The following is a 25848-nucleotide window of genomic DNA, read 5'->3' as shown; positions in this document are numbered from 1 at the left end:
AGTTGTGGTAGATGATCAGCCATGATCTTATTGAATGGCAGAGCAGGCTCGAGGGGCCGAATGGCCTACTCCTGCTCCTATTTCTTATGTTCTGATATGGAGTCCGTCAGTGTGCATGACTTCACGGGGTACTGTGCTTTGAAATGTTTTCTTTTCAATTAGTTTGGAACCAGGCCATACATGGAAAACACTTCCTTTTCTTAATAACGACCATCACCTTTTTATTACTCAGTCATATATGATTCCACCCCTCTTTCACTTAAACATTTTTGAAAAGTACTGTGTTGACCCCTCAGATCAGTGAAGCCTCACACTGAGAGACGCTGCTCAAATCCTGAAGGAACAGTCTGCTCATTCTAGACCCCTCAGCTGGGGCAGCTGTGGAAACTAACTGCAACAGGAGGTCACCTTGCAGATCTTCAGGCATTTAAAAAAAATCTTTTTTCTTTTTCTACTTGTCAAGACAAGGGGTGTCGGAGCTAGGGAATAGTTGGAGAGCACTCCGTGTCGGCCATGTACGCCCCAAGTCAGGCAGACCATGGGCCTGATGGAGAGTGAAGTTCCACCATTCCACTCCAGCTGTGTGCCTCGAAGCCAAATTCAGAAAACTGCCTGTAGGTTTCCATGTCCCACACCATCCAACCTTATGGCCTCGGAGGTTGCCACTTAATGTCATTTTTTCACCAAACCATGTGCAGCTTGCGTGCTGTGGACCTGTGCTTTGAGGCGAGCAGATGGATGCACAAACACATTTCAGCCAGCAAACAAGTGTTTTTTTTTTTTTTTAATCTCATTAGTGTGGTGAATTTAAACCCAGGTCCCAGAGGTGAAAGAGCTGTGGCGACTGTCCGCCGCCCCCCCCCCCCACCCCTCTACCAATGCTGTTCTAAATCAGGGCAGGGTTGACGGCCTCTAATTTTCCTCCTTCCCCAAGAGGACACTCTCTCTGCTCATATGCTCTATGAAAGCACTGTGGCCTAGACAAGGTGCTGGTGAAGAGGGGCAGTGGATGGGAGGACAGAGAGACTGCAGACAAGAGGCCACATCCCCCACAATGGTGCTGCAATGCATTGCACCTCCTGGAAGAGCATCGCTTCAGTTGAAACTTCCTGTAAATAGAATGAAATCACACAACTTTCAATCATTTGTAAGTTGACCTGTTAGTGTCCTTTTTACTGTTAGTTAATTTTATACCGAAAAGCAATTTCTTTTAAAGTTTATCTTTCATAAGGTTTTTGCAGTTTCATTCTACACAGAACTACAACAGATAAACATGGAAGTGTGCACAAAGAACTGTTAAGTTACGGCACTCTTCTATTGGGCTGCCAGTGCAGCATTACTGGTTTACTGTTTGCAATCTACTGCTACATTAGTTTGAAAGGCATTTGTTAATGATGCTGATTAGAATGGGCAAGTCAGGCAGCGCGGATTAGTCTGTTATAAGGGGCCTGCATTAGTCATAGGTGCAAGGGAGATTTAATTTGGAAACTGAACTGCCACAAAAAGAGGCCTACCATAGAGCATTTACAACGCACGTTATTGACATCTGAGCTTCATTAGACAAAGATTTAAAGCACCGGTTTCACTGAGCAGCCATTACTTCAGGGGCAGACGACAGGAAAGCGCGATATTGTAGTTATCGGTATAATCCAACATCACACCCGATGACTTACCTTCATTGAGAGTTGTAGGCGCCAGGTCGAGGACTTTGGATAGGATAGGCACGAGATACCGTGAGCCCTGACCCTCAGCTTGGCGGGATTCTAGCAGTTTCAGAACACGACTGCACACAGCCCCGACCTCATCCTTTTTACTCCCCTACAGATGGAATTACAATGCAACTGTTAGGTTTACTTCCATTACTCTCGCTCTCCTTTCTCCTCCCCTCCACTACTACAGCAAAAGTTCACATCACACTTCCTCCAGCAGTTGGTAAAGCAAGAAAGCTGGAGTTTCAAAACTTCACATGAGCGGTGCTCCAGCGATCACTCTGCTGGAGAAGTGACAGTAGGACAGGCTGGTCTGTTATTCCCTTCCAACACCAAGATTCAGTCTATGAGCTCTGCACACCATTCCACTCAGGGTCTCAGCCAAGAAAAGGAAAAAGGCACCTAACAAAGTATCTCGGGGACTCAAAACTCTTTTCTCGATTAAAAAGCACCGACCTGTTAGAATTAGTAATTTAGAATGAGCAGGATTTAAAATTTGAAATGGAACGGTACAAATATAGACTGATCAGTGCCAATCTGATCTGTCCCAGTAACTCCCAGAGCAGCAGGAGGAAAGTACAGGTCAATGCTACCATCAACATTATGGTAAAAGGCTGATTGATGCAAACCACAAAGATCCCAGGTGGTCCTATAATGCACTGGTACCTGCGAGCAGCACCCCCCTCGTCGGTCACTGGTGCAGAGTGCACATGTCCAATACGTGCGTTAAGGTTCATTCTGAGACAAACTCTACATTCTCAGGCTGGTCAGGAGCCATGCAGCTGCACGGATGGCCTGGAGCTGGTCACTCCAGGCCTGGGAACCGGCTGTCTTATTCTCTTGGGGGGGGGTCAGAGCAGTCAGAAGCCCACAGACACGCAGGCAGCCTAGAGAGCCGCAAGTGATCACTTTGGGCCTGGGAACCAGGTTTTATTATTTGCTTGTCATCTTGTCATTTAATGTGCAATAAGATGTAGAACAGTTATATAAAATCCAAAACAAAAGCAAAATACTGCGGATGCTGGAAACACTCAGCAGGTCAGGCAGCATCTGTAGAGAGGGAAACAGAGTTAACGTTTCAGGTTGAAGACTTTTCGTCGGAACTGGAAAAAAAGTTAAGAGATATAACAGGTTTTAAGCAAGTGCGATGAACAAGGTAAAAGAGACAAACGGAAATCCATTGCCTCGCACCATCATCCCTTTTGTCTTTTAATCTCTCCTGCCTTCCACCCTATCACAGACATTCCCTTTTGTTCTTTCCTGCCCTCCCCGCTTTCCCCGCCTCTGCACTTGCTTAAAACTTGTTATCTCTCTAACTTTTTTCAGTTCTGAGAAAAGGTCATCGACCTGAAACGTTAACTCTGTTTCTCTCTCCGTAGACGCTGCCTGACCTGCTGAGTGTTTCCAACATTTTCTGTTTTTTATATAAAATCAATACTGTTATTAGTCAATGCAAATAAAGCTTGTTGTTTTAAAACCACTCGGCCTAGAATCTGAGCGGAGTTATTGTCGCCAGACTAACAACCCTTTGTTGCGACGGTATCCACAGGGAAATCCGCTAGCAATTTATTTATTTGAAGAACTTATTAAGCAAAATTTCACTTCCTTTACCATTATATGGCAGACATGCTGAGGGCTGTTGCTCAGCAAAGGCAAAGGCAGTGTGATACAACTGAAAAGGCAGCAAAAAGCCACACTGGACCTAAAGGTGCAAAGTAGGATGTAAAAGGTGTTACTTTAGGGACAGCAGGGTCCCACTACGTAAACCCTTCACGAGAAATTCTAAAATAACAAAATTTAGAATTATTTGCAGGGGCTTCTTGTCCATTCAGTTTTCTCTGCTCTTTGAAAGGTGTGGGGGTCCAAGCTCCATGGGTGCCAACCCCTCCTCCACTATCCCACCCAAGTAGTCATTTCTGACATGGAAGCTTAGACAGTGTGTGTTGGTCTGAGGCGCGAGTTGGGTAGGATTGATTGGGGAATGGCACTCAAAGGGTTGACAGTGGATAGGCAATGGCAAACATTCAAAGACCAAATGGATGAACTACAGAATTTGTTCATCCCAGTTTGTCACAAAAATAAAACAAAAAAGGTGACCCAACCGTGGCTAACAAGGGAAATTAGGGATAGCATAAGGTCCAAGGAGAGGGCATATAAATTGGCCAGAAAAAGCAATAATCCTGAGGATTGGGAGCAGTTTAGGATTCAACAAAGGAGGACAAAGGGATTAATTAAGGGAAAATAGAATATGAGAGTAAGCTTGCAGGGAACACAAAAACTGACTGTAAAAGCTTTTATAGATATGTGAAGAGAAAAAGATTGGTGAAGTCAAGCGTAGGTCCCTTGCAGTCAGAATCGGGGGAATTTATAATGGGGAACAAAGAAATGGCAGACCAACTAAATAGATATTTTGGTTCTGTCTTCACAAAGGAGGACACAAATAACCTCCCAGAGATGCCGGGGAACATAGGGTCTGATGAAAGGGTGGAACTGAAAGAAATCAGTATTTGTAGGGAAATGGTGGTCGGAAAATTGATGGGACTGAAGGCCGATAAATCCCCAGGGCCTGATAATCTACATTCCAGGGTACTTAAGGAAGTGGCCCTAGAAATAGTAGATGCATTGCTGGTCATCTTCCAGAACTCGATAGACTCTGGAATGGTACCCATGGATTGGCGGGTAGCTAATGTTACCCCACTATTCAAAAAAGGTGGTAGAGAAAAGGCAGGGAATTATAGACCGGTAAGCTTGACATCGGTAGTGGGGAAAATGCTAGAGTCCATTATAAAAGATGTAATAGCAGAGCACTTGGAAAGCAGTGACTGGATCGGACAAAGTCAACATGGATTTACAAAAGGTAAATCATGCTTGACTAATCTACTGGAATTTTTTGAGGATGTAACTGGTAAAATAGATAAGGGAGAACCAGTGGATGTGGTGTATTTGGACTTTCAGAAGGCTTTCGATAACGTCCCGCATAAGAGATTAGCGTGCAAAATTAAGGCACATGGGATTGGGGGCAAGGTATTGACTTGGGTAGAGAACTGGTTGGCGGACAGAAAGCAAAGAGTTGGAATAAACGGGTCGTTTTCCGAGCGGCAGGCAGTGACTAGTGGGGTACCGCAAGGATCGGTCCTAGGACCCCAGCTGTTCACAATATATATTAATGATCTGGACGAGGGAATTGGATGTAATATCTCCAAATTTGCAGACGACACAAAGCTGGGTGGGAGGGTATGCTGTGAGGAGGATGTCGTGAAACTCCAGTACGATTTGGACAGGTTGGGTGATTGGGCAGAAACATGGCAAATGCACTATAATGTGGATAAATGTGAGGTTATCCACTTTGGTGGCAAAAACAGGAAGGCAGATTATTATTTGAATGGCAATAGATTGGGAGAAGGGGAAGTGCAAAGAGACCTGGGTGTTCTTGTGCACCAGTCGCTGAAGGTAAGCATGCAGGTGCAGCAGGCGGTTAAGAAGGCAAATGGTGTGTTGGCCTTCGTAGCAAGAGGGTTCGAGTACAAGAACAAGGATGTCTTGCTGCAGTTGTACAGGGCCTTGGTGAGACCACACCTTGAGTATTGTGTGCAGTTTTGGTCGCCTTACCTGAGGAAGGACGTTCTTGCCATGGAAGGAGTGCAGCGAAGATTCACCAGGCTGATACCTGGGATGGCAGGAATGGCGTATGAGGAGAGATTGTGTCGATTGGGCTTATACTCACTGGAGTTTAGAAGATTGAGAGGGGATCTCATCGAAACCTATAAAATTCTGTCAGGCCTGGACAGACTAGATGCAGGAAGGATGTTTCTGATGGCCGGGAAGTCCAGAACCAGGGGTCATCGTCGAAGGATAAGGGGGAAGCCATTTAGGACTGAAATGAGGAGGAATTTCTTCACCCAGAGAGTGGTGAACCTGTGGAATTCTCTGCCACAGAGGGCGGTGGAGGCCAGTTCATTAAGTATATTCAAGAAAGAGTTGGATATATTTCTTAAGGCTAAAGGGATCAAGGGATATGGGGAGAAGGCAGGGACAGGGTACTGAATTTGGATGATCAGCCATGATCTCATTGAATGGCGGAGCAGGCTCGAAGGGCCGAATGTGTTTTTGGATGGTATTTGAATGCAACCAAGCCCGCCCCTGCCTCACCCAACATCCACACACGCATGCACGAGCTGTTCAGCAGAAGTCACTTGACAGCAATCGATATCGAGACCCCAGGTTGTTTGGCGAATGCTGCAAAAGAGAAGTTCTTTGGTTCCATATAGTTTCTGTCATTCTGGCTCAAAAGATTCCACGGCAAACCTAGTGGAACAATTGTGCTGGAATGTAATGTGTGGCATTTCAAAACGAAGGAAATTCAGCCTTCTAATGATATCGTGATTAAACCTATTCCACCTGCTTTCCTCCAAAACAGCTCATTAGAGTCCAGCATCTTTATGATCAACTCTACCAGGCGGCCTAGCAATGATGCAGATTGGTTCACTAACTCACTGAGCAACCGATTGCAATTCTCGTAACTGTCCACACAGCAAGTTCAAAATTTTGAACAAGTCATTAGGGTAGAAAATGCTAAACAGAGGAGAAGCACCCCTGTAGAAGGACAGAAGAAAACCGAGTGAGCGAGTCACCGAGGACTGTACTTGTAACATCTCTGAGGTCGCAGAGCAGGGATGCGGTGTGATCCCCAATTCAAGACGTCAATGTGTACAAACAACCTTAGTGCAGTTTGAACCACTTCCTTCCTTACCTGGGCCAGCATTACACCTGATATAAGGCTCATGGTTTTCATGTCATTCACCTCGTCACAGGATAACGTCAAAGCACTGCATGGCAACACCTCTCGCAGAATGGCTGAGCACAGGACAAGAACTGGCTGTGGGGCCTTCAGGAAACATAAGGTGCTGTGGAGTTTCTGTAAGACATCCCTGGGAAGACTGGGTAGCGGACAGAAAGATGGGAGTGCATTAGACTTTGACTCGTACAGTTACGTAACACATCCTAATTACGCTCACACTATAACCACTTCCATCCTGTGACTGCACGTCACTGTTGAGGAGAGAGACACAAAACAAGCCCCTTATATCTCTTACGATTTTGCACTGATAATGAGTCACAGATGCAGACTATTTAATGTCTGTCTGAAGTTATTAAGAAATCGAAAGCGCAAATGATTACTGGAAAATTCTACAACTGATTTATTCGAGAATATTCCCCCTCCTCCACTTGCAACTAGTTGTCTTTAATTACACGAACTGACATGACTATAGAAACCCCTCTTCCCATAAGTAAACCCAAGTTTAACCATCCACGATCAGATAGTGCGATTCCCTCCCAATCCTCTCCTTTTGTTTTGAACACAAACTCTTACGTTCTGCTGTATTTTGTAGCCGAGACAATCAGGAAGAGTTTCTGCAGGGAATCGATAGCTTCGCCATTATATTCCTTATTCTGCAGGAGAGTGGAGATGCGGGAGCAGAACTTCTGTAGGTCTTCATCTTGTACTTCCCTGAGAGGGGGCAGAAAACGGGCATTAAATAAATAGATTGGACATCTGTGATGCCAAATGATGGAGCAGGCTCGATGGGACACATGGCTTACTCTGTTCCCAAGATAAAGCATCTCTGAACTTTTCGTTGGGACATCCTTAAATGGAGCTTTGAATTATATTAATGCTACCAGCAGGGTACAAGATCCTGTGGGGCTGGGGCTCAATGTCACCCTTTTTCAGGAACTTACTACACACAGCGAAGTACTGGTCAGTGGCTCATACGTTTCACTTCAACTGAGGAAATGCTTCACCTCTAAGAATCATATTAGGCCTTGGAGAGGGTACAGAGGAGATTTACTAGAATGGTACCAGGGATGAGGGACTTCAGTTAAGTTAGGAGACCCTAGAGAAGCTGGAATTTTTCTCCTTAGAGCAGAGAAGGTGAAAAAGAGATCTAATAGAGGTGTTCAAAATTATGAAGGGTTTTGATTGAGTAAATAAGGAGAAACTGTTTCCACTGGCAGGAGGGTCGGTAACAAGGACACAGATTTAAGGCAATTGGCAAAAGAATCAGAGGAGCGATGAGGAGAACTTTTTTTTTTTTAACGCAGCGAGTGGTTATGATCTGGAATACATTGCCTGAAAGGGAGGTGAAATCAGATTCAATCGTAACTTTCAATAGGGAATCAGATAGATACAGGAACCTTACTGGTATACGGCACCGACGGGACCGAGCTGGTGCCGTTAGATCATAGAAACATAGAAGATAGGAGCAGGAGTAGGCCATTCGGCCCTTCGAGCTTGCTCCGCCATTCAATGAGATCATGGCTGATCATCCAAATTCAGTACCCGGTCCCTGCCTTCTCCCCATATCCCTTGATCCCTTTAGCCTTAAGAAATATATCCAACTCTTTCTTGAATATATTTAATGAACTGGCCTCCACCGCCCTCTGTGGCAGAGAATTCCACAGGTTCACCACTCTCTGGGTGAAGAAATTCCTCCTCATTTCAGTCCTAAATGGCTTCCCCCTTATCCTTAGACTATGACCCCTGGTTCTGGACTCCCCGGCCATCAGAAACATCCTTCCTGCATCTAGTCTGTCCAGGCCTGACAGAATTTTATAGGTTTCGATGAGATCCCCTCTCAATCTTCTAAACTCCAGTGAGTATAAGCCCAATCGACACAATCTCTCCTCATACGTGATTCCTGCCATCCCAGGTATCAGCCTGGTGAATCTTCGCTGCACTCCTTCCATGGCAAGAACGTCCTTCCTCAGGTAAGGCGACCAAAACTGCACACAATACTCAAGGTGTGGTCTCACCAAGGCCCTGTACAACTGCAGCAAGGCATCCTTGTTCTTGTACTCGAACCCTCTTGCTACGAAGGCCAACATACCATTTGCCTTCTTAACCGCCTGCTGCACCTGCATGCTTACCTTCAGCGACTGGTGTACAAGAACACCCAGGTCTCTTTGCACTTCCCCTTCTCCCAATCTATTACCATTCAAATAATAATCTGCCTTCCTGTTTTTGCCACCAAAGTGGATAACCTCACATTTATCCACATTATAGTGCATTTGCCATGTTTCTGCCCAATCACCCAACCTGTCCAAATCGTGCTGGAGTTTCACGACATCCTCCTCACAGCATACCCTCCCACCCAGCTTTGTGTCGTCTGCAAATTTGGAGATATTACATCCAATTCCCTCGTCCAGATCATTAATATATATTGTGAACAGCTGGGGTCCTAGGACCGATCCTTGCGGTACCCCACTAGTCACTGCCTGCTGCTCGGAAAACGACCCGTTTATTCCAACTCTTTGCTTTCTGTCCGCCAACCAGTTCTCTATCCAAGTCAATACCTTGCCCCCAATCCCATGTGCCTTAATTTTGCACGCTAATCTCTTATGCGGGACCTTATCGAAAGCCTTCTGAAAGTCCAAATACACCACATCCACTGGTTCTCCCTTATCTATTTTACCAGTTACATCCTCAAAAAATTCCAGTAGATTAGTCAAGCATGATTTACCTTTTGTAAATCCATGTTGACTTTATCCGATCCAGTCACTGCTTTCCAAGTGCTCTGCTATTACATCTTTTATAATGGACTCTAGCATTTTCCCCACTACCGATGTCAAGCTTACCGGTCTATAATTCCCTGCCTTTTCTCTACCACCTTTTTTGAATAGTGGGGTAACATTAGCTACCCGCCAATCCATGGGTACCGTTCCAGAGTCTATCGAGTTCTGGAAGATGACCAGCAATACATCTACTATTTCTAGGGCCACTTCCTTAAGTATCCTGGGATGTAGATTATCAGGCCCTGGGGATTTATCGGCCTTCAGTCCCATCAATTCTCCTAACACCATTTCCCTACAAATACTGATTTCTTTCAGTTCCACCCTTTCATCAGACCCTATGTTCCCCGGCATCTCTGGGAGGTTATTTGTGTTCTCCTTTGTGAAGACAGAACCAAAATATGTATTTAGTTGGTCTGCCATTTCTTTGTTCCCCATTATAAATTCCCCTGATTCTGACTGCAAGGGACCTACGCTTGACTTCACCAATCTTTTTCTCTTCACATATCTATAAAAGCTTTTACAGTCAGTTTTTATGTTCTCTGCAAGCTTACTCTCATATTCTATTTTCCCTTTCTTAATTAATCCCTTTGTCCTCCTTTGTTGAATCCTAAACTGCTCCCAATCCTCAGGATTATTGCTTTTTCTGGCCAATTTATATGCCCTCTCCTTGGACCTTATGCTATCCTTAATTTCCCTTGTTAGCCACGGTTGAGTCACCTTTTTTGTTTTATTTTTATGCCAAACTGGGATGAACAAATTCTGTAGTTCATCCATTCGGTCTTTGAATGTTTGCCATTGCCTATCCACTGTCAACCCTTTGAGTGCCATTCCCCAATCAATCCTACCCAACTCGCTCCTCAGACCATCATAGTTTCCTTTATTTAAATTGAGGACCCTAGTCTCCGAGTCAACTACTTCATTCTCCATCTTAATGAAGAATTCGATCATATTATGATCGCTCCGACCCAAGGGGCCTCTTACAACAAGATTGCTAATTAATCCTTTCTCGTTACATAATACCCAGTCTATGATGGCCTGATCTCTGGTTGGTTCCTCGACATATTGGTCCAGGAAACCATCCCGTAAACACTCCAGGAATTCCTCCTCCACAGTATTGTTACTCATTTGGTTGGCCCAATCTATATGTAGATTAAAGTCACCCATGATGACTGCTGTGCCCTTATTGCATGCTTCTTTAATTTCTCTTTTAATGTCATCCCCAACCTCCGCCTTACTGTTTGGAGAAACTGCCGTAGAAACCAGCGCTAATGTTAAAACATTCGGAGCTCAGAGCTCCGTGTGAAGCAACAAACCCTGTTGCTTAGCAACAGCTTCAAAACAGTCGGCGCAGCTTGCGAGCGTCTAGCTGAAGCTGTTGCTTAGCTACAGAGATGCTTGCAGAGCCAGGACTGGAGAAAAGAAGCAACAAAAAGAAAAAAAATTATCTGAACCGACTCCTGAATTTTGCCGGTAGATAGAGCTTTCCGGACATTTAACCTCCAGATAAACGAAAGTTTCCTGTGCTTGAAAAGGAAAGATTTGCAGGGCTATGAGGAAAGAGCAGGGGAGTGGGACTAATTGGAGAGCTCTTTCAAAGAGCTGGCACAGGCACGACGAGCCGAATTGGCACCTTCTGTGCTGTACAATTCTATATGCAGATCCTACATACTGTATAATCTTTTCCCCCCTGATTCTCTCTTCTCTCAAGGTAATGGCTCCTGTAGAATATGCTTCAATAAGTACCTCACCCAAATGAAGAGCAGCACCACAGCCGAGCCTGATCCTACCCTCGCCCATAAATATATACTTCCCAGCAATCAGGAGCGGGAGCCCTGCTGATTTTTCCATTCCCGAGCCCCGGGGACGGAGGTCAATTATAGCAGCCGAAACCAAGTACTTCAGCTAAGATTAACAGAGGCTGGGGATCAAGCCTAGGACCTGCTTTTCTACACCAGACAGGCCCCCATTTTAACACCAGGTGGATTCCCTGATCAGGCCGGAGTTAAAATCACAGTCGGGTCTCAATGATGCCATTGGGCCACAACATGCATATGTAAAGAAGGACCCTGTTGCAGTGTTCCTGTCAAGCTGCGCAGCCGTGCTGCGGTCTGGAGGTCCAGCGCAGGCCGCTCAGCGGTTTTAAACGGAAAAACTGCGCGTGCACGGAAATTTAAATGGGTTGCGCAGCCCGTTAAAGGGGCCGCGCACCCAAAAAATATGAGCAGTTACATTGCCCTGTCCTTGCTGCCTGCTCAGGGGAGCAAGTTAAAATGACAGATGTTGCGATCATGGCGGCTTTCGGACAGCTAAGAGCCAGGGCGATTTTAACTGCCCACCCGCCAGTGTGGAGGACGAGTTCATGGAATGTATATAAGATAGTTTTCCAGATCAGTATGTTGAGGAACCAACGAGGGAACAGACTATTTTAGATCTAGTATTGTGCAATGAGAAAGGGGTTAATTAATAACCTTGTAGTAAAGGGGCCTTTTGGGAAGAGTGACCATAATATGATAGAACTTTGTATTGAGTTTGAAAGTGATTTAGTTAAATCCGAAACTAGGGTCTTAAATCTAAACAAAGCAAACGACATAGGCATGAGGAGCGAGTTGGCTAAGGTAGATTGGGAACCTACATTAAAAGATATGGCGGTAGACAAGCAATGACTAGCATTTAAAGAATACGTAATTTGCAACAAATATACATTCCTTTAAGGCACAAAAACCCCACTGGAAAAGTGGTCCAGCCGTAGCTAACAAGAGAAGTTAAAGATAGTATTAGATCAAAGGAAGAGGCTTATAATGTTGCCAAAAAGAGTAGTAAGCCTGAGGATTGGGAGGATTTTAGAATTCAGCAAAGGAGAACCAAGAAATTGATAAAGAAAGAGAAAAAAGAATGACTAAATTTAACAAGAGACATAAAACAGATTGAAAACATTTCTATAGGTATGTAAATAGGAAGGGATTAGTGAAAGTAAACATGGGCCCATTAGAGGCAGAGACAGGAGAAATTATAATGGGCAATAAGGAAATGGCAGAGACATTAAACATATACTTTGTATCTGTCTTCATGGTAGAAGACACAAAAAACATTCCAGAAATAATGGGGAACCAAGGGTCTAGAGAGAATGAGGAACTTAAAGAAATCAGTATAAGTAAAGACATAGTATTGGAGAAATTAATGGGACTAAGTGGAGGCAAATCCCCTGGACCTGCTGACCTGCATCCTCTGGTTTTAAAAGAGGTAGCTGCAGAGATAGTGGATGGACTGGTATTGATCTTCCAGAATTCCTTAGATTCTAGAACAGTCCCCAAGGATTGGAAGGTAGCAAACATAATCTCGCTATTTAAGAAAGGAGGAAGAGAAAAAACATGGAACTCTAGGCCAGTCAGCCTGACATCAGTAGTAGGCAAAATGCTAGACTCTATTATTAGAGGCATGGTAACAGGGCACCCACTCGTACGCGAAGAATGACCACTCCGGGAGGAGCATTGAAGGGCTGCCAATGCCTAAGAAACCAAATTCGGCAAGAGTCAGCACCTTCAGGGCAAAATAGGGAGGACAAATGGAGCAATACAATAGTAGGGAAAATGCTAGAATCTATTATTAAGGCTGTGGTAACAGGGCACTTAGAAAATAATAATAGGATTGGGCAGAGTCATCACGGATTTATGAAAGGGAAATCATGTTTGACAAATCTGTTAAAGTTTTGAGGTTGTAACTAGCAGAATAGATAAAGGGGAACCAGTGGATGTGGTGTATTTGGTTTTTCAAAAGGCATTTGATAAGGTGCCACACAAGAAGTTATTACACAAAATTAGGACTCATGGGATTGGGGGTAATATATTAGCATGGATTGATGATTGGTTAATGGACAGAAAACAGAGAGTAGGAATAAATGGGAATTTTTTGGGTTGGCAGGCTGTAACTAGTGGGGTACCGCAAGGATCAGTGCTTGGGCCTCCGCTCTTTACAATCTATATTAATGACTTAGATGAAGGGACTGAGTGTAACGTATCCAAGTTTGCTGATGATACAAAATTAGGTGGAAAGTAAGTTGTGAGGAGGATGCAAAGAGGCTGCAGAGAGATATAGACAGGTTGACTGAGTTGGCAAGAACATGGCAAACGGAATACAATGTGGGGAAGTGTGAAGTTATCCACTTTGGTAGGAAAAACAAAAAAGCAGAATATTTTTTGAATGGTGAGAGACTGGGAAATGTTTGTATTCAGAGGGACCTGGGTGTCCTTGTACATGAATCACAGAAAGTTAACATCCAGGTACAGCAAGCAATTAAGAAAGCAAATGGTATGTTAGCTTTTGTTACAAAGGGATTAGAGTATAAGAATAAGGAACAGAAAATGCTGGAAATGCTCAGCAGGTCAGGCAGCATCTGTGGAGAGAGAAACAGAGTTAACGTTTCGAGTCCATGACCCTTTGTCATTAACCTGAAATATTAACTCTTTTTCTCTTTCCACAGATGCTGCCTGACCTGAGTATTTTCAGCATTTTCTGTTTCTTTTTCAGATTTTCAGCATCCGCAGTATTTTGCTTTTGTATAAGAGTAAAGAAGTCTTACTACAATTATACAGGGCATTGGTGAGGCCACACCTGGAGTACTGTGTACAGTTCTGGTCTTCTTACCCAAGGAAAGACACACTTGCCTTAGAGGGAGTGCAACAAAGGTCCACTAGACTTGATCCTGGGGGGATTACCCTATGAGGAAAGATTGAGTAGACCAGGCCTATATTTCCGAGTTTAGAAGAATGAGAGGTGATCTAATTGAAACATGTGAAATTCTTACAGGGCTTGACAGGGTAGATGCTGGGAGGATCTTTCCCCTGGCTGGGGAATCTAGAGCACGGGGTCAGTCTCAGAATAAGGGGTCAGCCACTTAGGACTGAGATGAGAAGAAATTTCTTCACTCAGAGGGTGGTGAATCTTTGGAATTCTCTACCCCAGAGAGCTGTGGAGGCTCAGTCGTTGAGTATATGCAAGACAGAGATCGATAGATTTTTGGGAACTAAGGGAATCAAGGGATATGGGGATAGTGCAGGAAGGTGGAGTTGAGGTAGAAGATCAGCCATGATCTTATTGAATGGCAGAGCAGGCTCGAAGGGCCAAATGTTCTACTCCAGCTCCCATTTCTTATGTTTCTGCTGAGCGAGTAGAGTTAAAATCGCCCCCCCCCCCCCACCCCACACACTTTAATGGTACAAGTGAGAGAGCCTTATTGTTTCTTTCACCAACAACATGTATTTATATAGCGCCTTTAACGTAGTAAAACGTCCCAAGGCGCTGCACAGGAGCATTAAAAGACAAAAAATTTGACACCGAGCCACATAAGGAGAAATTAGGGCAGGTGACCAAAAAGCTTGGTCAAATAGGTAGGTTTTAAGGAGCGTCTTAAAGGAGGAAAGAGGTGTAGCGAGGCGGATAGGTTTAGGCAGGGAATTCCAGAGCTTAAGACCTAGGCAACAGAAGGCACGACCACCAATGGTTGAGCAATTATAATCAGGGATGCTCAAGAGGGCAGAATTAGAGGGGCGCAGATATCTCGGGGGTTGTGGGGCTGAAGGAGCTTAGAGATTGGGTGGGGGGGGGGGGGGGTGTGATGTCATGGAGGGATTTGAAAACAAGGATGAGAATTTTGAAATCGAGGCACTGCTTAACCGGGAGCCAATGTAGGTCAGCGGGGTCAGGGGAGATGGGCGAACGGGACTTGGTGCGAGTTAGGACATCATGGGCAGCCGATTTTTGGATGACCTCAAGTTTACGTAAGGTAGAATGTGGGAGGCCAGCCAGGAGTGCATTGGAATAGTCAAGTCCAGAGGTAACAAAGGCATGGATGAGGGTTTCAGGCGGATGAGCTGAGGCAAGGGCAGAGACGGGAAATGTTACGGAGGTGGAAATAGGCGTTCTTAGTTATGCTGTGGATATGTGGTCAGAAGCTCATTTCAGGGTCAAATATGCCACCAAGGTTGCGAACCATGTGGTTCAGCCTCAGACAGATGTTAGGGAGAGGGATGGAGTCAGTGGTTAGGGAACGGAGTTTGTGGCGGGGACCGAAGACAATGACTTCGGTCTTCCCAATATTTAATTGGAGAAAGTTTCTGCTCATCCAGAACTGGATGTCGGACAAGCAGTCAAGACAATTTAGAGACCGTGGAGGGGTTGAGAGAAGTGGTAGTGAGGTAGAGCTGGGTCATCAGTGTACATGTGGAATCTGACGCTGTGTTTTCGGATGATGTCGCCAAGGGGCAACATGTAGATGAGAAATAGGAGGGGGCCAAGGATAGATCCTTGGGGGACACCAGAGGTAACGATGCGGGAGCGGGAAGAGAAGCCGTTGCAGGTGATCCTCTGGTTATGATTAGATAGATAAGAATGGAACCAGGCGAGTGCAGTCCCATCCAGCTGGATGACAGTGGAGAGGCGTTGGAGGAGGATGGAGTGGTCAACCGTGTCAAAGGCTGCATACAAGTCAAGAAGGACGAGGAGGGATAGTTTACCTTTGTCACAGTGCAATAGCCTGCTTGTAACAGCAAATGAATAAACTGTGCTGATTCCAAGTTCCAAATTGGTACGGATGTCACCAAACCCACCTCAGAGGCAAGAATCTTGCTGGTACCATCTCAATGACATGGTTAACAGGGACAACCTGGCCCTGTGGGAACTCGGGAGATTTCCCCCAAGTGTCCCCGTGAATGGTTCCATAGCGCTGTACGATCGGTGGCCCCTATTTTCCATGAGAATTCCGAAGAATAGCGCCCTTTCGGGATAGCCAGTCCGCCCCCGATTGTCAGGATAACCTGGCAGCAGCCTTATCGCCCAAATCTCCATCACACCCAAAGCATTTGCCCCTCCTTGGATACCAATACTCTCGCATGTATCATCTATGATTTACTCCAGTTATAAAAGTATATCTGTTTTTGATTGTGTGCATAACGTGCAAACACAGCGAGAGGGCTGGTGGCAGCTTTAATGTTTTATGGCTGTTTTTTACCCCCTTAATTCTGCTTCATATAATCTTATTAAAAATGTATGTGATTTTTTTGTTGCAGGTGTTATATATGAAAGATGTGTGTGTTTAAAAAAAAAATCTATCAAGCATCCTGGCACGTACAACTCTGTGTGCTGGCTTCTCAACGGAGAGTGCAGCGTACAGATCTCATTATCGACTGACATTTACACTCGGGCTTCTCCTGGGGAATCTGCTGCGGTTCAGGAAGAATTATTGCTCAATCCCATTAATTAGGGCACTCAAATGGGAATGAATTTGTCTCATTTATCAGATTATACTCATTAAGCTAAATCCATCAGTGAGACTGTAAATCATTCAGAGAGTCTCATTCAGTGCCACCTTCCCTTTGAATTTCTGGCCTGTGTCCAAATGCGGAGGTGGGGGAAGGGAAGTTCTCCTGCTGCTTTTTTCTGACCACACAGCTTCTTATTCATAGGCTCACACCAATTTTCTGCTTTAAAAATTAATATTTTTCAAATAAATGAAATTTGCACCACTGCTTTTCTCTGTTACATAAGAAATAGGAGCAGGAGTAGGCCATTCGGCCCTTCGAGCCTGCTCCGCCATTCAGTAAGATCATGGCTGATCTTCTACCTCAATTCCAGCTTCCTGCACTATCACCATAGCCCTTGGTTCCCTTAATACCCAAATATCTATCGACCTCTGTCTTGAATATACTCAACGACTGAGCCTCCACAGCCCTCTGGGGTAGAGAATTCCAAAGATTCACAACCCTTTGAGTGAAGAAATTTCTCCTCATCTCAGTCCAAAATGGCCAACCTCTTATTCTGAGACCGTGACCCCCAAGTTCTAGACTCCACAGCCAGGGGAAACATCCTCCGAGCATCTACCCTGTCATGCCCCTGAAGAATTTCACTTGTTTCAATGAGATCACCTCTCATTCTTCTAAACTCTAGAGAATATAGGCCTACTCTAGACTTCCTTACTCTTATACTCCAATCCTTTTGTAATAGAGGCTAACATACCATTTGCTTTCCTAATTGCTTGTTGTACCTGTATGTTAGCTTTCTGTGATACGTGTACAAGGACAAGTTTTGCCGTCGGAAAACCCAAAAAAGAACAGGTTTCCCTCAGGTCCTGCCGAATTAGCATTTCTGGAATCTGTTTCCCAGTTGCAGCCAGCCACATTGAGAGGCTGTCCGGTTGTCGAGCAGATAGGCCTGTGGCACCAGGCCGCAGCCGGGGAGCGGAGCTGGGGTTGGGGTAGAGGGAGCATCAATGTGGGGGCCGCAAAGATCAGGGGGTGGGAGGACTCGATGGTTGAAGGAGACCGGATAAATCAGGGGTACAGAGAAATCGGGGGTTGGGGGGACACGATGGATGGGCCGGGGAGATCAGAGGGGATATCATTGGGGGGACCAGAGAGATCAGCGGTCAGGGAGGACGTCAATGAGGGGGACTGGAGAGATCAGAGGTCGGGGTACATCAATGGGGGGTCGGAGAGACATCAATGGGAGGGGGGGCCGGAGAGATCGGAGGTCAGGGGAGATCAATAGGGGGACCAGGGAGATTGGAGGTCGGGGGACAGTGATTGGGGGGTGGGGGGGAGAAGGGCGGAGAAATCGAAGGTCGGGGGGGACATCAATGGGGAGGAGGGGTGGGGAAGAGGTCGGGGGGACAGGGGGTGGAGAGATCAAAGGTCAGGGGGAGACATCGATTGGGGCCCTGAGAAATTGGGGGTCCTACCGACTAGGACTTCCATCTCACTTATATCACAGCGGTTAATTCTATCTGGATTATCAGTATTTGAGGGCATGTTGCTCATTAGTTCCTCCAAGCATTCACTCGGGAAGACATCATTTGGTACAACGGCGATTATATTCATTCCTGGTCTCCTTTAGTGTTCTCACCTATTTTCCGACCGGCCTCTTACGGAAAGACTTTCTTCCTTTTTATGTTTTGCACCGCAGCTATGCTCTTTTATGGTCTTTCTTGCCAACTTTTGGGATGTCAACCTGAGTCTCAGAGATGAAAAGGAAGGGGCCTGGAGATCACATTACACAATAACAGTGTACAAACACTTGGTGCTTGAATGAAGTTGCTTTGCTTGGTATTTTAAAGAGAGACATTAACCTGTTTATTTCAAATGGGCTAAAGCCTCTGCTAAAATAGTGGGCTAAGGAGTTTCACACGAACACATTACGAACTCCCACACTATTGCACAGCATAATTTCCAGGCCTATATGTTTAACTCCTGCATCACCCAGCCACCTCCTCCCGTACAAAACCATCAATAATCCCTCAATAACAGCAGGTCAAAATACATTCTTTTCCTTCAACATCAATTCAGTTCTGTTTTGAATTAGACGATAGATTAAAAGGTGAATTCTCTGGTAAGCAGCAGCACATCAGCATCCTAAAAAACACTTGTGCAATTTCCTTCCTGCCTGCACTTTGCTCTGTGAAATTTTAAAGATGGGTAAAGCATGCATTTCAATTATCAAGAAGCTTTCTAGGAAGAATCAAATATCACTGAAAAACTGCCACGTAATCAGGATCTGCACAACAAACTGTTTGTTGTGTAGCATTTTCCATTTGACTGTGCTGTGAAAGAGCAGAGAAACTTATGCTTGTTTTGAATGCAACAGTTATTTAAATTCTGCTTGGCTTTGGTTTTGAAAGAATTTATTACCCTGCTCTTTTTAATAAAAAATCAAATCACTGAAACTATCTGGGGTTTTTGAAGAGGCAAGAGACTATCTGTATTCACTGAAGTGAATGTCAGCTGTAGCTCAGTGGGTAGCACCCTCGCCTCCGAGCACAAAAATCTAGGCTGACACTCCAGCGCAGTGCTGAGGGAGTGCTGCACTGTCGGAGGTGCTGTCTTTTGGATGAGACATTAAACCGAGGCCCCCGTCTACTCTATCAGGTGGACGTAAAAGATTCCATGGCACTATTTCAAAGAAGCGCAGGGGAGTTCTCCCCGGTGTCCTGACCAATATTTAACCCTCAACATAACAAATTATCAGGTCATTATCACATTGCTGTTTGTGGGAGCTTGGTGTGTGCAAATTGGATGCTACAACAGTGACTACGCTTCAAAAAGTACTTCATTGGCTGTAAAGCGCTTTGGGACGTCCAGTGGTCGGTCTTTCTTTTAACAGTGCAATGCTCCCTTAGTACTGTACTGGAGTGCCAGCCTAGATTTTTGTGCTCAGAGGTGAGACAGCTACCCACTGAGCCATGGCGTTGACTAACAACCTCAGGCTCAGACACAGGAGATTGCATTTGACTGGAACAGAACATGCGATATACAGGAAACTTTGTGTTATCCGGAGGCTAAATGTCCGGCAAGCTCGAGCCACTGGCAGAAATCAGGAGCCGTTTCGTTAGGTTTTTTTTCTTTTCGTTGCTTTTTTCTCTCAACAGTCAAGCTCTGCAAGGTCTCGCTGAAGCTGTTGCTAAGCTACAGAGACGCTACAGAGATGCTTGCAAGGTACGGCCGACTGTTTAGAAGCGCAACAGGGTTTGTTGCCAGATACGGAGCTCAAAATCTCCGTATGTTTTAACATTAGCGCTGGTTTGTCCGGCAGTTTTGATGGGACGGCAACAGCTCAGTCCCGTCGGTGCCGGATAGCACAAAGTTTCCTGTAATTGGGAAACCGTCTAGAATAGGTACAGAATGATAGCTATCACAGTATCATCATATAATATAAATCACCAGGATCATTTCATTATCACTTGCTAAACATTATTTGATTTTTTTTTTTTTTTTAAAAAGAGACTGATCTTTCACCTTTTTATCCCTGGGGTTAGAATGCAGCCCAGCAGGGGAGCTATCCCCGGTGTCCTGGCCAATATTTATCCCTCAATTAACATCACTAAAACAGATTATCTGGTCAAAATCACATTGCTGTTTGTGGGAGCTTGCTGTGCACAAATTGGCTGCCACGTTTCCTACATTACAACAGTTACTACAATTCAAAAGTACTTCATTGGCTGTAAAGTGCTTTGGCTGGTCCGGTGGTCATGAAAGGCGCTATATAATGCAAGTCTTTCTTTTACTTTTTATCTATGTGGAACCTCTGAAAACTGTTAACTAATCAGAAATTCTGTTGCTGGTTAGAAAAAGGAAAGAAACTCTATGTATAAAAATTAATACACACAGTTTAACATTAAAGTTACAAACCATTTTTTCTTTTACAAGGAGCTGGCTGAGCTACTAATAAAAGCTGGCCAATATTCTGCATCTCATTTTTATCACTTTTTAATAAATTTGTTTGGCAGTTAAATCCTAAAATGAGTTACTGTATCGTGTTATTCTGTTCAAAGGCAAGCAGGAATCTGTGGAGGCATGGGATAGAACTACAGGAAACTCTCGTTTAAACGGCACCTAAATATCCTCTATTAACCGTCAAAATTCTCGCTCCGAAAACAACACCTCAATAACCGGCAATGTCGCCGAGTCCGAGTCTCCCGCGGTGGCCGAGTTAGTCAGTGGGGGCCGTTCTCCAAACTGCCACTACTCGGCATCTTGGCGCTGTCGAAAGTCGGAACACCTCAATACCCCTGTAACAGGAGTCTGACTCCCGCGCTGCCGGTAGTCTCTTCTGATCCGCCATTTTACAGGGGTACTGTGTGTCTCCCACGCTGCTGGTAGTCATTGCATTGCAATATGGAAATCCCAAAAGTTAGTCCAAGCAAAAGGAAGAGAGTGGTGTTAACTTTAAAACAGAAAATCAACATATGCCAACGACTAGAAAGGGGAGAGAAGCGTATCAACATTATGAATGAATTCAAAATCGGTTCGTCAACAATCTACGACATCAAATCGCAGAAGGATAAGCTGCTCAAGTTTTATTCAAGCTCGGAGACATCCAAGAGTGTAGAGAAACGGCGTACGCTTCGTAAGCCTAAGCTTTATGAGTGGTTTTCTCTTAAGCGTTCAGAGGGTGTTCCGATTTCCAGACCTATGCTAATCGAAAAAGCGAAGGATTTCTACGCAAAGATGGAGCTCACTGACAAGTGTGCTTTCTCTGAGGGATGGCTAACGTGCTTCAAGGTACAGCGTGGGATACGACGACTCGATATTTCTGGGGAGAAGAAATCAGCTGATCACAACGCCGCAGAAGAATACTGCGATTATTTCAATCGGATTGTGCAGCAACATGATTTGTCGCCAGCACAGATATACAATGAAATAATGGAGAATGTTTTGAATCCAAAGAAAGAAAAGGAAAGTGAGATGGAAAGTGAAGAGGATGAGATTTCTGAAGAGATGATGATTTCTTGGGCTAAAGCTGCAGAAGATTTTGCTTCATTCCTCAAATTTGCTGAAAGCCATCCTTGCTACTCTGCCCAAAAAGTTATGCATCTCCATATTCTGCATTCCACCTTTCTACAAAAAAGGCAAGAGTCCACTAAGCAAGCATACATCCGGGACATGTTTAGGAAAGCTTCCAAAAGCGTTGAAGCAGTGGAAGTGCCTGAAGAATCTGTTGAAGTGCATGATCCTGATGACCCAGCTGACATGGATATTCCTGATGAACCAGTTGACTTGGAATAAGTGTACAGTCAACCACCGTACTTTATACTGTACAGTCGTTTATAAGTTTTGTTTTACTGTTAATTAAAGAGTTATGAATTACCCTCAACTGGCAGTACTGTACTTAATCAAGCATCTTCCACCATCCATTTAACAACATTCTGTAGGTGAGTACCCAATTACTGTATACTGCACATTTCTTGATTATTTTTTTTATTATTTTTTTTTTTAAATAGCCTCGGTAGATAACCCTCTCCGTCATCTGGAAATTCTGATAAACCGGCAACACGCCGGTCCCGTTGGTGCCGGATAAAAAAGAGTTTCCTGTAGTAGTTAAAATAATCTTTAAAAAAACACAGGGTTCTTTACATTATGAAAGTTACCTAGATATCAGCCAAGGCACTTTAGAGGATCTAAGGAGCTAAGGTTCGCATTGGGTCGTCTGAAATACAGAAGCCAAAAGTATTTAGAGCATAAAAGCTTGAAAGAAGCCCAGAATGAAACACTGGCAGTTCTAATGAAGAACACTATGGTAGGTCTGCATATTTCTTGATTTTATTTTCTCCAAAACCTGTGTGCAGATGCCTGAAGTTCAGCTGTTAAACACTGTGCTAAACTCTGGGGCTTTTACTGATTTAAACCGGTTTGTGACACAACAGCAGACGTGCCCCAAACATTAACTGGCCTTTTCTCTTGTCCGATGCTGTGCACTCTCAGTACTTCCTGTTTTTCATTTCCGATCATCCACAATGATTGCAAATGTTCCCCCTTTTTTTTTTAAGCCCTCAGTGCCCGCCGCCCGCATTCGATCTGGTTGAGCGACGCAGCTGTGGATTGCTGCCCGTGTCAGCCATGGCTCGGTTGGTAGCACTCTCTCTCGCCTCTGAGTCAGAAGGTTGTGGGTTCAAGTCCCACTCCAGAGGCTTGAGCACAAAAATCTAGGCTGACACTCCAGTACTGAGGGAGTGCTGCACTGTCGGAGGTGCCGTCTTTCGGAAGAGACATTAAACCGAGGCCCCGTCTGCCCTCTCAGGTGGATGTAAAAGATCCCACGGCACTATTTCGAAGAAGCGCAGGGGAGTTATCCCCAGTGTCCTGGGGCCAATATTTATCCCTCAATCTACATCACTAAAACAGATTATTTGGTCATTATCACAGTGCTGTTTGTGGGAGCTTGCCGTGTGCAAATTGGCTGCCGCGTTTCCCACATTACAACAGTGATTACACTTCAAAAAAAGTACTTCATTGGCTGTAAAGCGCATTGGGGCGTCCTGAGGTGGTGAAAGACGCTGTAGAAATGCAAGTCTTAACTGTTAAAGTGTGCAGGCTCCATGTGTATGTGACCAGCCTCACGCGCTGACCTCGGCCGGCCGACCCCCTTCCCCTCCTCCTCCTCCTCCCTCTCCCTGCCCGGTTACCTGGCCTGTCTGAGGAGATTCTCCGCCGAGGCCCCGAACATCGCGGCCGCCACCTCAACCCGACCGCTTCAGAAATCGCCCCGGCCTCAGTGGGGAGACCGGACGGGACAGGCCGCGTACCGCAATCATTGTTTCCCTGCACATTCCTTTCTCGTCCGGCTGGAAAGCAATTCACCCAGAGAGAGATTCCGGGGGCCGCTGCGTGGATGCGCTCCACTTGCGCAGGATTTTGCGCACAATGCAAGTTTTTGCTTTTACACTGGGAGCCCCAGCGTGAAGATATAACCGATGATCTGCAACTGTACCTCAGTGTAAGAGGAACCAGCACGCGAATAAATCAGACATTGGCTTTAAAATATATATTACCTGTTTTTATGCATCTAGCTCTCAGTAAATAAATGCAGCTCCACATCTTTAATTGGGTTGGTTTGCAAACTCTTATTGATTATAAATGTATTCTCTAAAAATTTCCCCTGTTGACGCGTGAGAGAAAAGGTTCATCGAACATTCTGGAGTATGAGCAATGGGAACCAGTGGCAGCAGAGAGATATTGATGGTGATCAGTTCTGACAAGGTACATCTATTGATACCAATGATTCTGACAATTGGTGCGAATGGAATATTCTCACTTCCTACTCAAGGCAGTTATTTTAGAGTTCAGGAAATGTTATTTAATGATTTATCACCTTTAATTTAATTGCAGGGATTATTAATTTTATTGACTAGATTCAAGAATCAGTAACATGCAAGGGTTGCTGGAACATAATCTCAAAGCTCAACTTCTCCAATGTTCTTCAAACCAAGTTCCGCACCTCAACCTTCCACTCATCCAACATTCTGCAGTGTGCATCCTCACCCACATTAAGTCCCCACACTCCCAACCTCTCCCAGCTCCCTGGGCCCAGCAAGCTAACTTCAGAATTCTCATTGTTTTCAAATCCCACCCCACCCACCTTTAGTGAGCTCCTCCTGCTTTGAGACTCTACATGCACCTTCTGCTACTTCAACCAAGGCTTCACTTGTTCCCACTCACCCAGCGCAACCATCGGGGGCCGTTCATTTAGACACTGCAAGACTGCTCTCTGGCTATCCTGACAAGTTCCCTCTCCCCTCCCTGCTTTCAAAAACCTCTTCAAAAAGCCTTCTTATCATCAGTGCTTTTTTCTCCTGCTCAGCATCTACTCTTTTGTATTCCTTAATCCAAAGCAGAGGGACCACTATTGAAATGCAAGTAGGTACCATAATTGCAATTACCTAATCCATGGAAACCTGGTTTATCTGTTATGGCAAAAATGTTGGTGTTTGGTTTTCTATAGCTTTTTTTCCCTTTTTTTTATGCTCACCGCAGCAAGGATTATTTAGTGCTAGGAATGGAACATTTTCCATATCAGACACTCATTGTCAGCATCAAACACTCACAGGTAAAGTACCTCAGCCCCAACCTAGAAATGTATTTTTTCCATTTCCTTTGCCAACTACCCTTAAATGTATCTAAATTAGGAGTAATTTTGACCTGGAGCCCTATGCCACGAGGATCTGGATTGGATAGCTTAAACTCATTTCACACAAGACCCTCATCATCCAGTAATCATAGGCAACTGACTCCATCAATCTGGGCTGGACTTGTACCGAGGTCCGCACAGTGAAATGCCAGTGACTAACCCACTGCACAACTCAGTTCCCAACAGATTTGATATAGCTTTAACTAGCCAGTTAACTTAGTATTAAAAATTGCACCAGCCAGCTGTTTGTGGATGGTTAATTTTTTTTATAATTCCTTCACTGGATGTGGGTGTCACTGGCAAGGCCAGAAATTTATTGCCCATCCCAAATTGCCCTTGAGAAGGTTGTGGTGCGCCAGCTCCTTGAACCGCTGCAGTTTGTGTGGTGAAGGTACTCCCACAGTGCTGTTAGGAAGTTCCAGGATTTTGACCCAGCCATGATGAAGGTACGGCACTATACTTCCAAGTTAGGATGGTGTGTGACTTGGAGGGGAACTTGGAGATGATGGTGTTCCCATGCGCCTTCTGCCCTTGCCCTTCTAGGTGGTAGAGGTTGCAGGTTTGGGAGGTGCTGAAGAAGCAGCCTTGGCGAGTTGCTGCAGTGTATCTTGTAGATGGTACACACTGCAGCCACAGTGCACCGGTGGTGGAGGGAGTGCCGATCAAGCAGGCTTGCTTTGTCCTGGATGGTGTCGAGCTTCTTGAGTGTTGTTGGAGCTGCACTCATCCAGGCAAGTGGAGAGTATTCCATTACACTCCTGACTTGTGCTTTGTACATGTTCCCTCTAATTTTTGTTGGAGCCATGCGGCCCCTTTAAGGGGCTGCACGGGCCACTCAAAATACTGCACTTACACATTTTTTTACATTGAAAAGCTGGCAATCCGGCTGCGCAGGATCCCTGGAGGACTGCGCAGCTTAAAGGGAATGTTGCTTTGGGAGCCACTCGCCACAGAACACCCAGCCTCTGACATGCTCTTGTAGCCACAGTATTTGTGACTGGTCCAGATGGTTGGCTGCAATCTAAATAAATGTTACTATTAGATTAAGAACATTTTGCATTAAATATTAATCTTTTTCTTTCTTTGAAACGAATTTTTTCATTTCACATGGGCAAAGATG

At 44.9% G+C, this 25848-nt stretch overlaps 1 protein-coding gene across 2 annotated transcripts in view; it reads right to left on the bottom strand.

Moving 5' to 3' along the window:
• Nucleotides 1-23462, bottom strand: part of ap5z1 (adaptor related protein complex 5 subunit zeta 1) — a 62588-nt gene extending 39126 nt beyond the window's left edge. The window contains exons 1-4 of one of the 2 annotated variants that reach the window (XM_086000305.1): nucleotides 23227-23462; nucleotides 7081-7218; nucleotides 6460-6646; nucleotides 1674-1818 (exon numbers count right to left, since the gene is read on the bottom strand). In XM_086000305.1, coding sequence (XP_085856431.1) covers nucleotides 1674-1818; nucleotides 6460-6646; nucleotides 7081-7218; nucleotides 23227-23267 — 511 coding nt within the window. In that variant the 5' untranslated portion in view covers nucleotides 23268-23462. The remainder of the gene's footprint in view (nucleotides 1-1673; nucleotides 1819-6459; nucleotides 6647-7080; nucleotides 7219-23226) is intronic. The other variant, XM_086000306.1, reaches the window with a different exon arrangement.
• Between the last annotated feature and the right edge of the window lie 2386 nt (nucleotides 23463-25848).

The sequence above is a fragment of the Somniosus microcephalus genome, chromosome 11 (genome assembly GCF_052327205.1).
Source record: "Somniosus microcephalus isolate GS21.2 chromosome 11, FLI_Smic_1.0, whole genome shotgun sequence".
NCBI classification, from domain to species: Eukaryota; Metazoa; Chordata; class Chondrichthyes; order Squaliformes; family Somniosidae; genus Somniosus; species Somniosus microcephalus.
The sequence above is the reverse complement of the archived record's forward strand: the minus strand, read 5'-3'. Positions and strand labels throughout refer to the sequence as shown.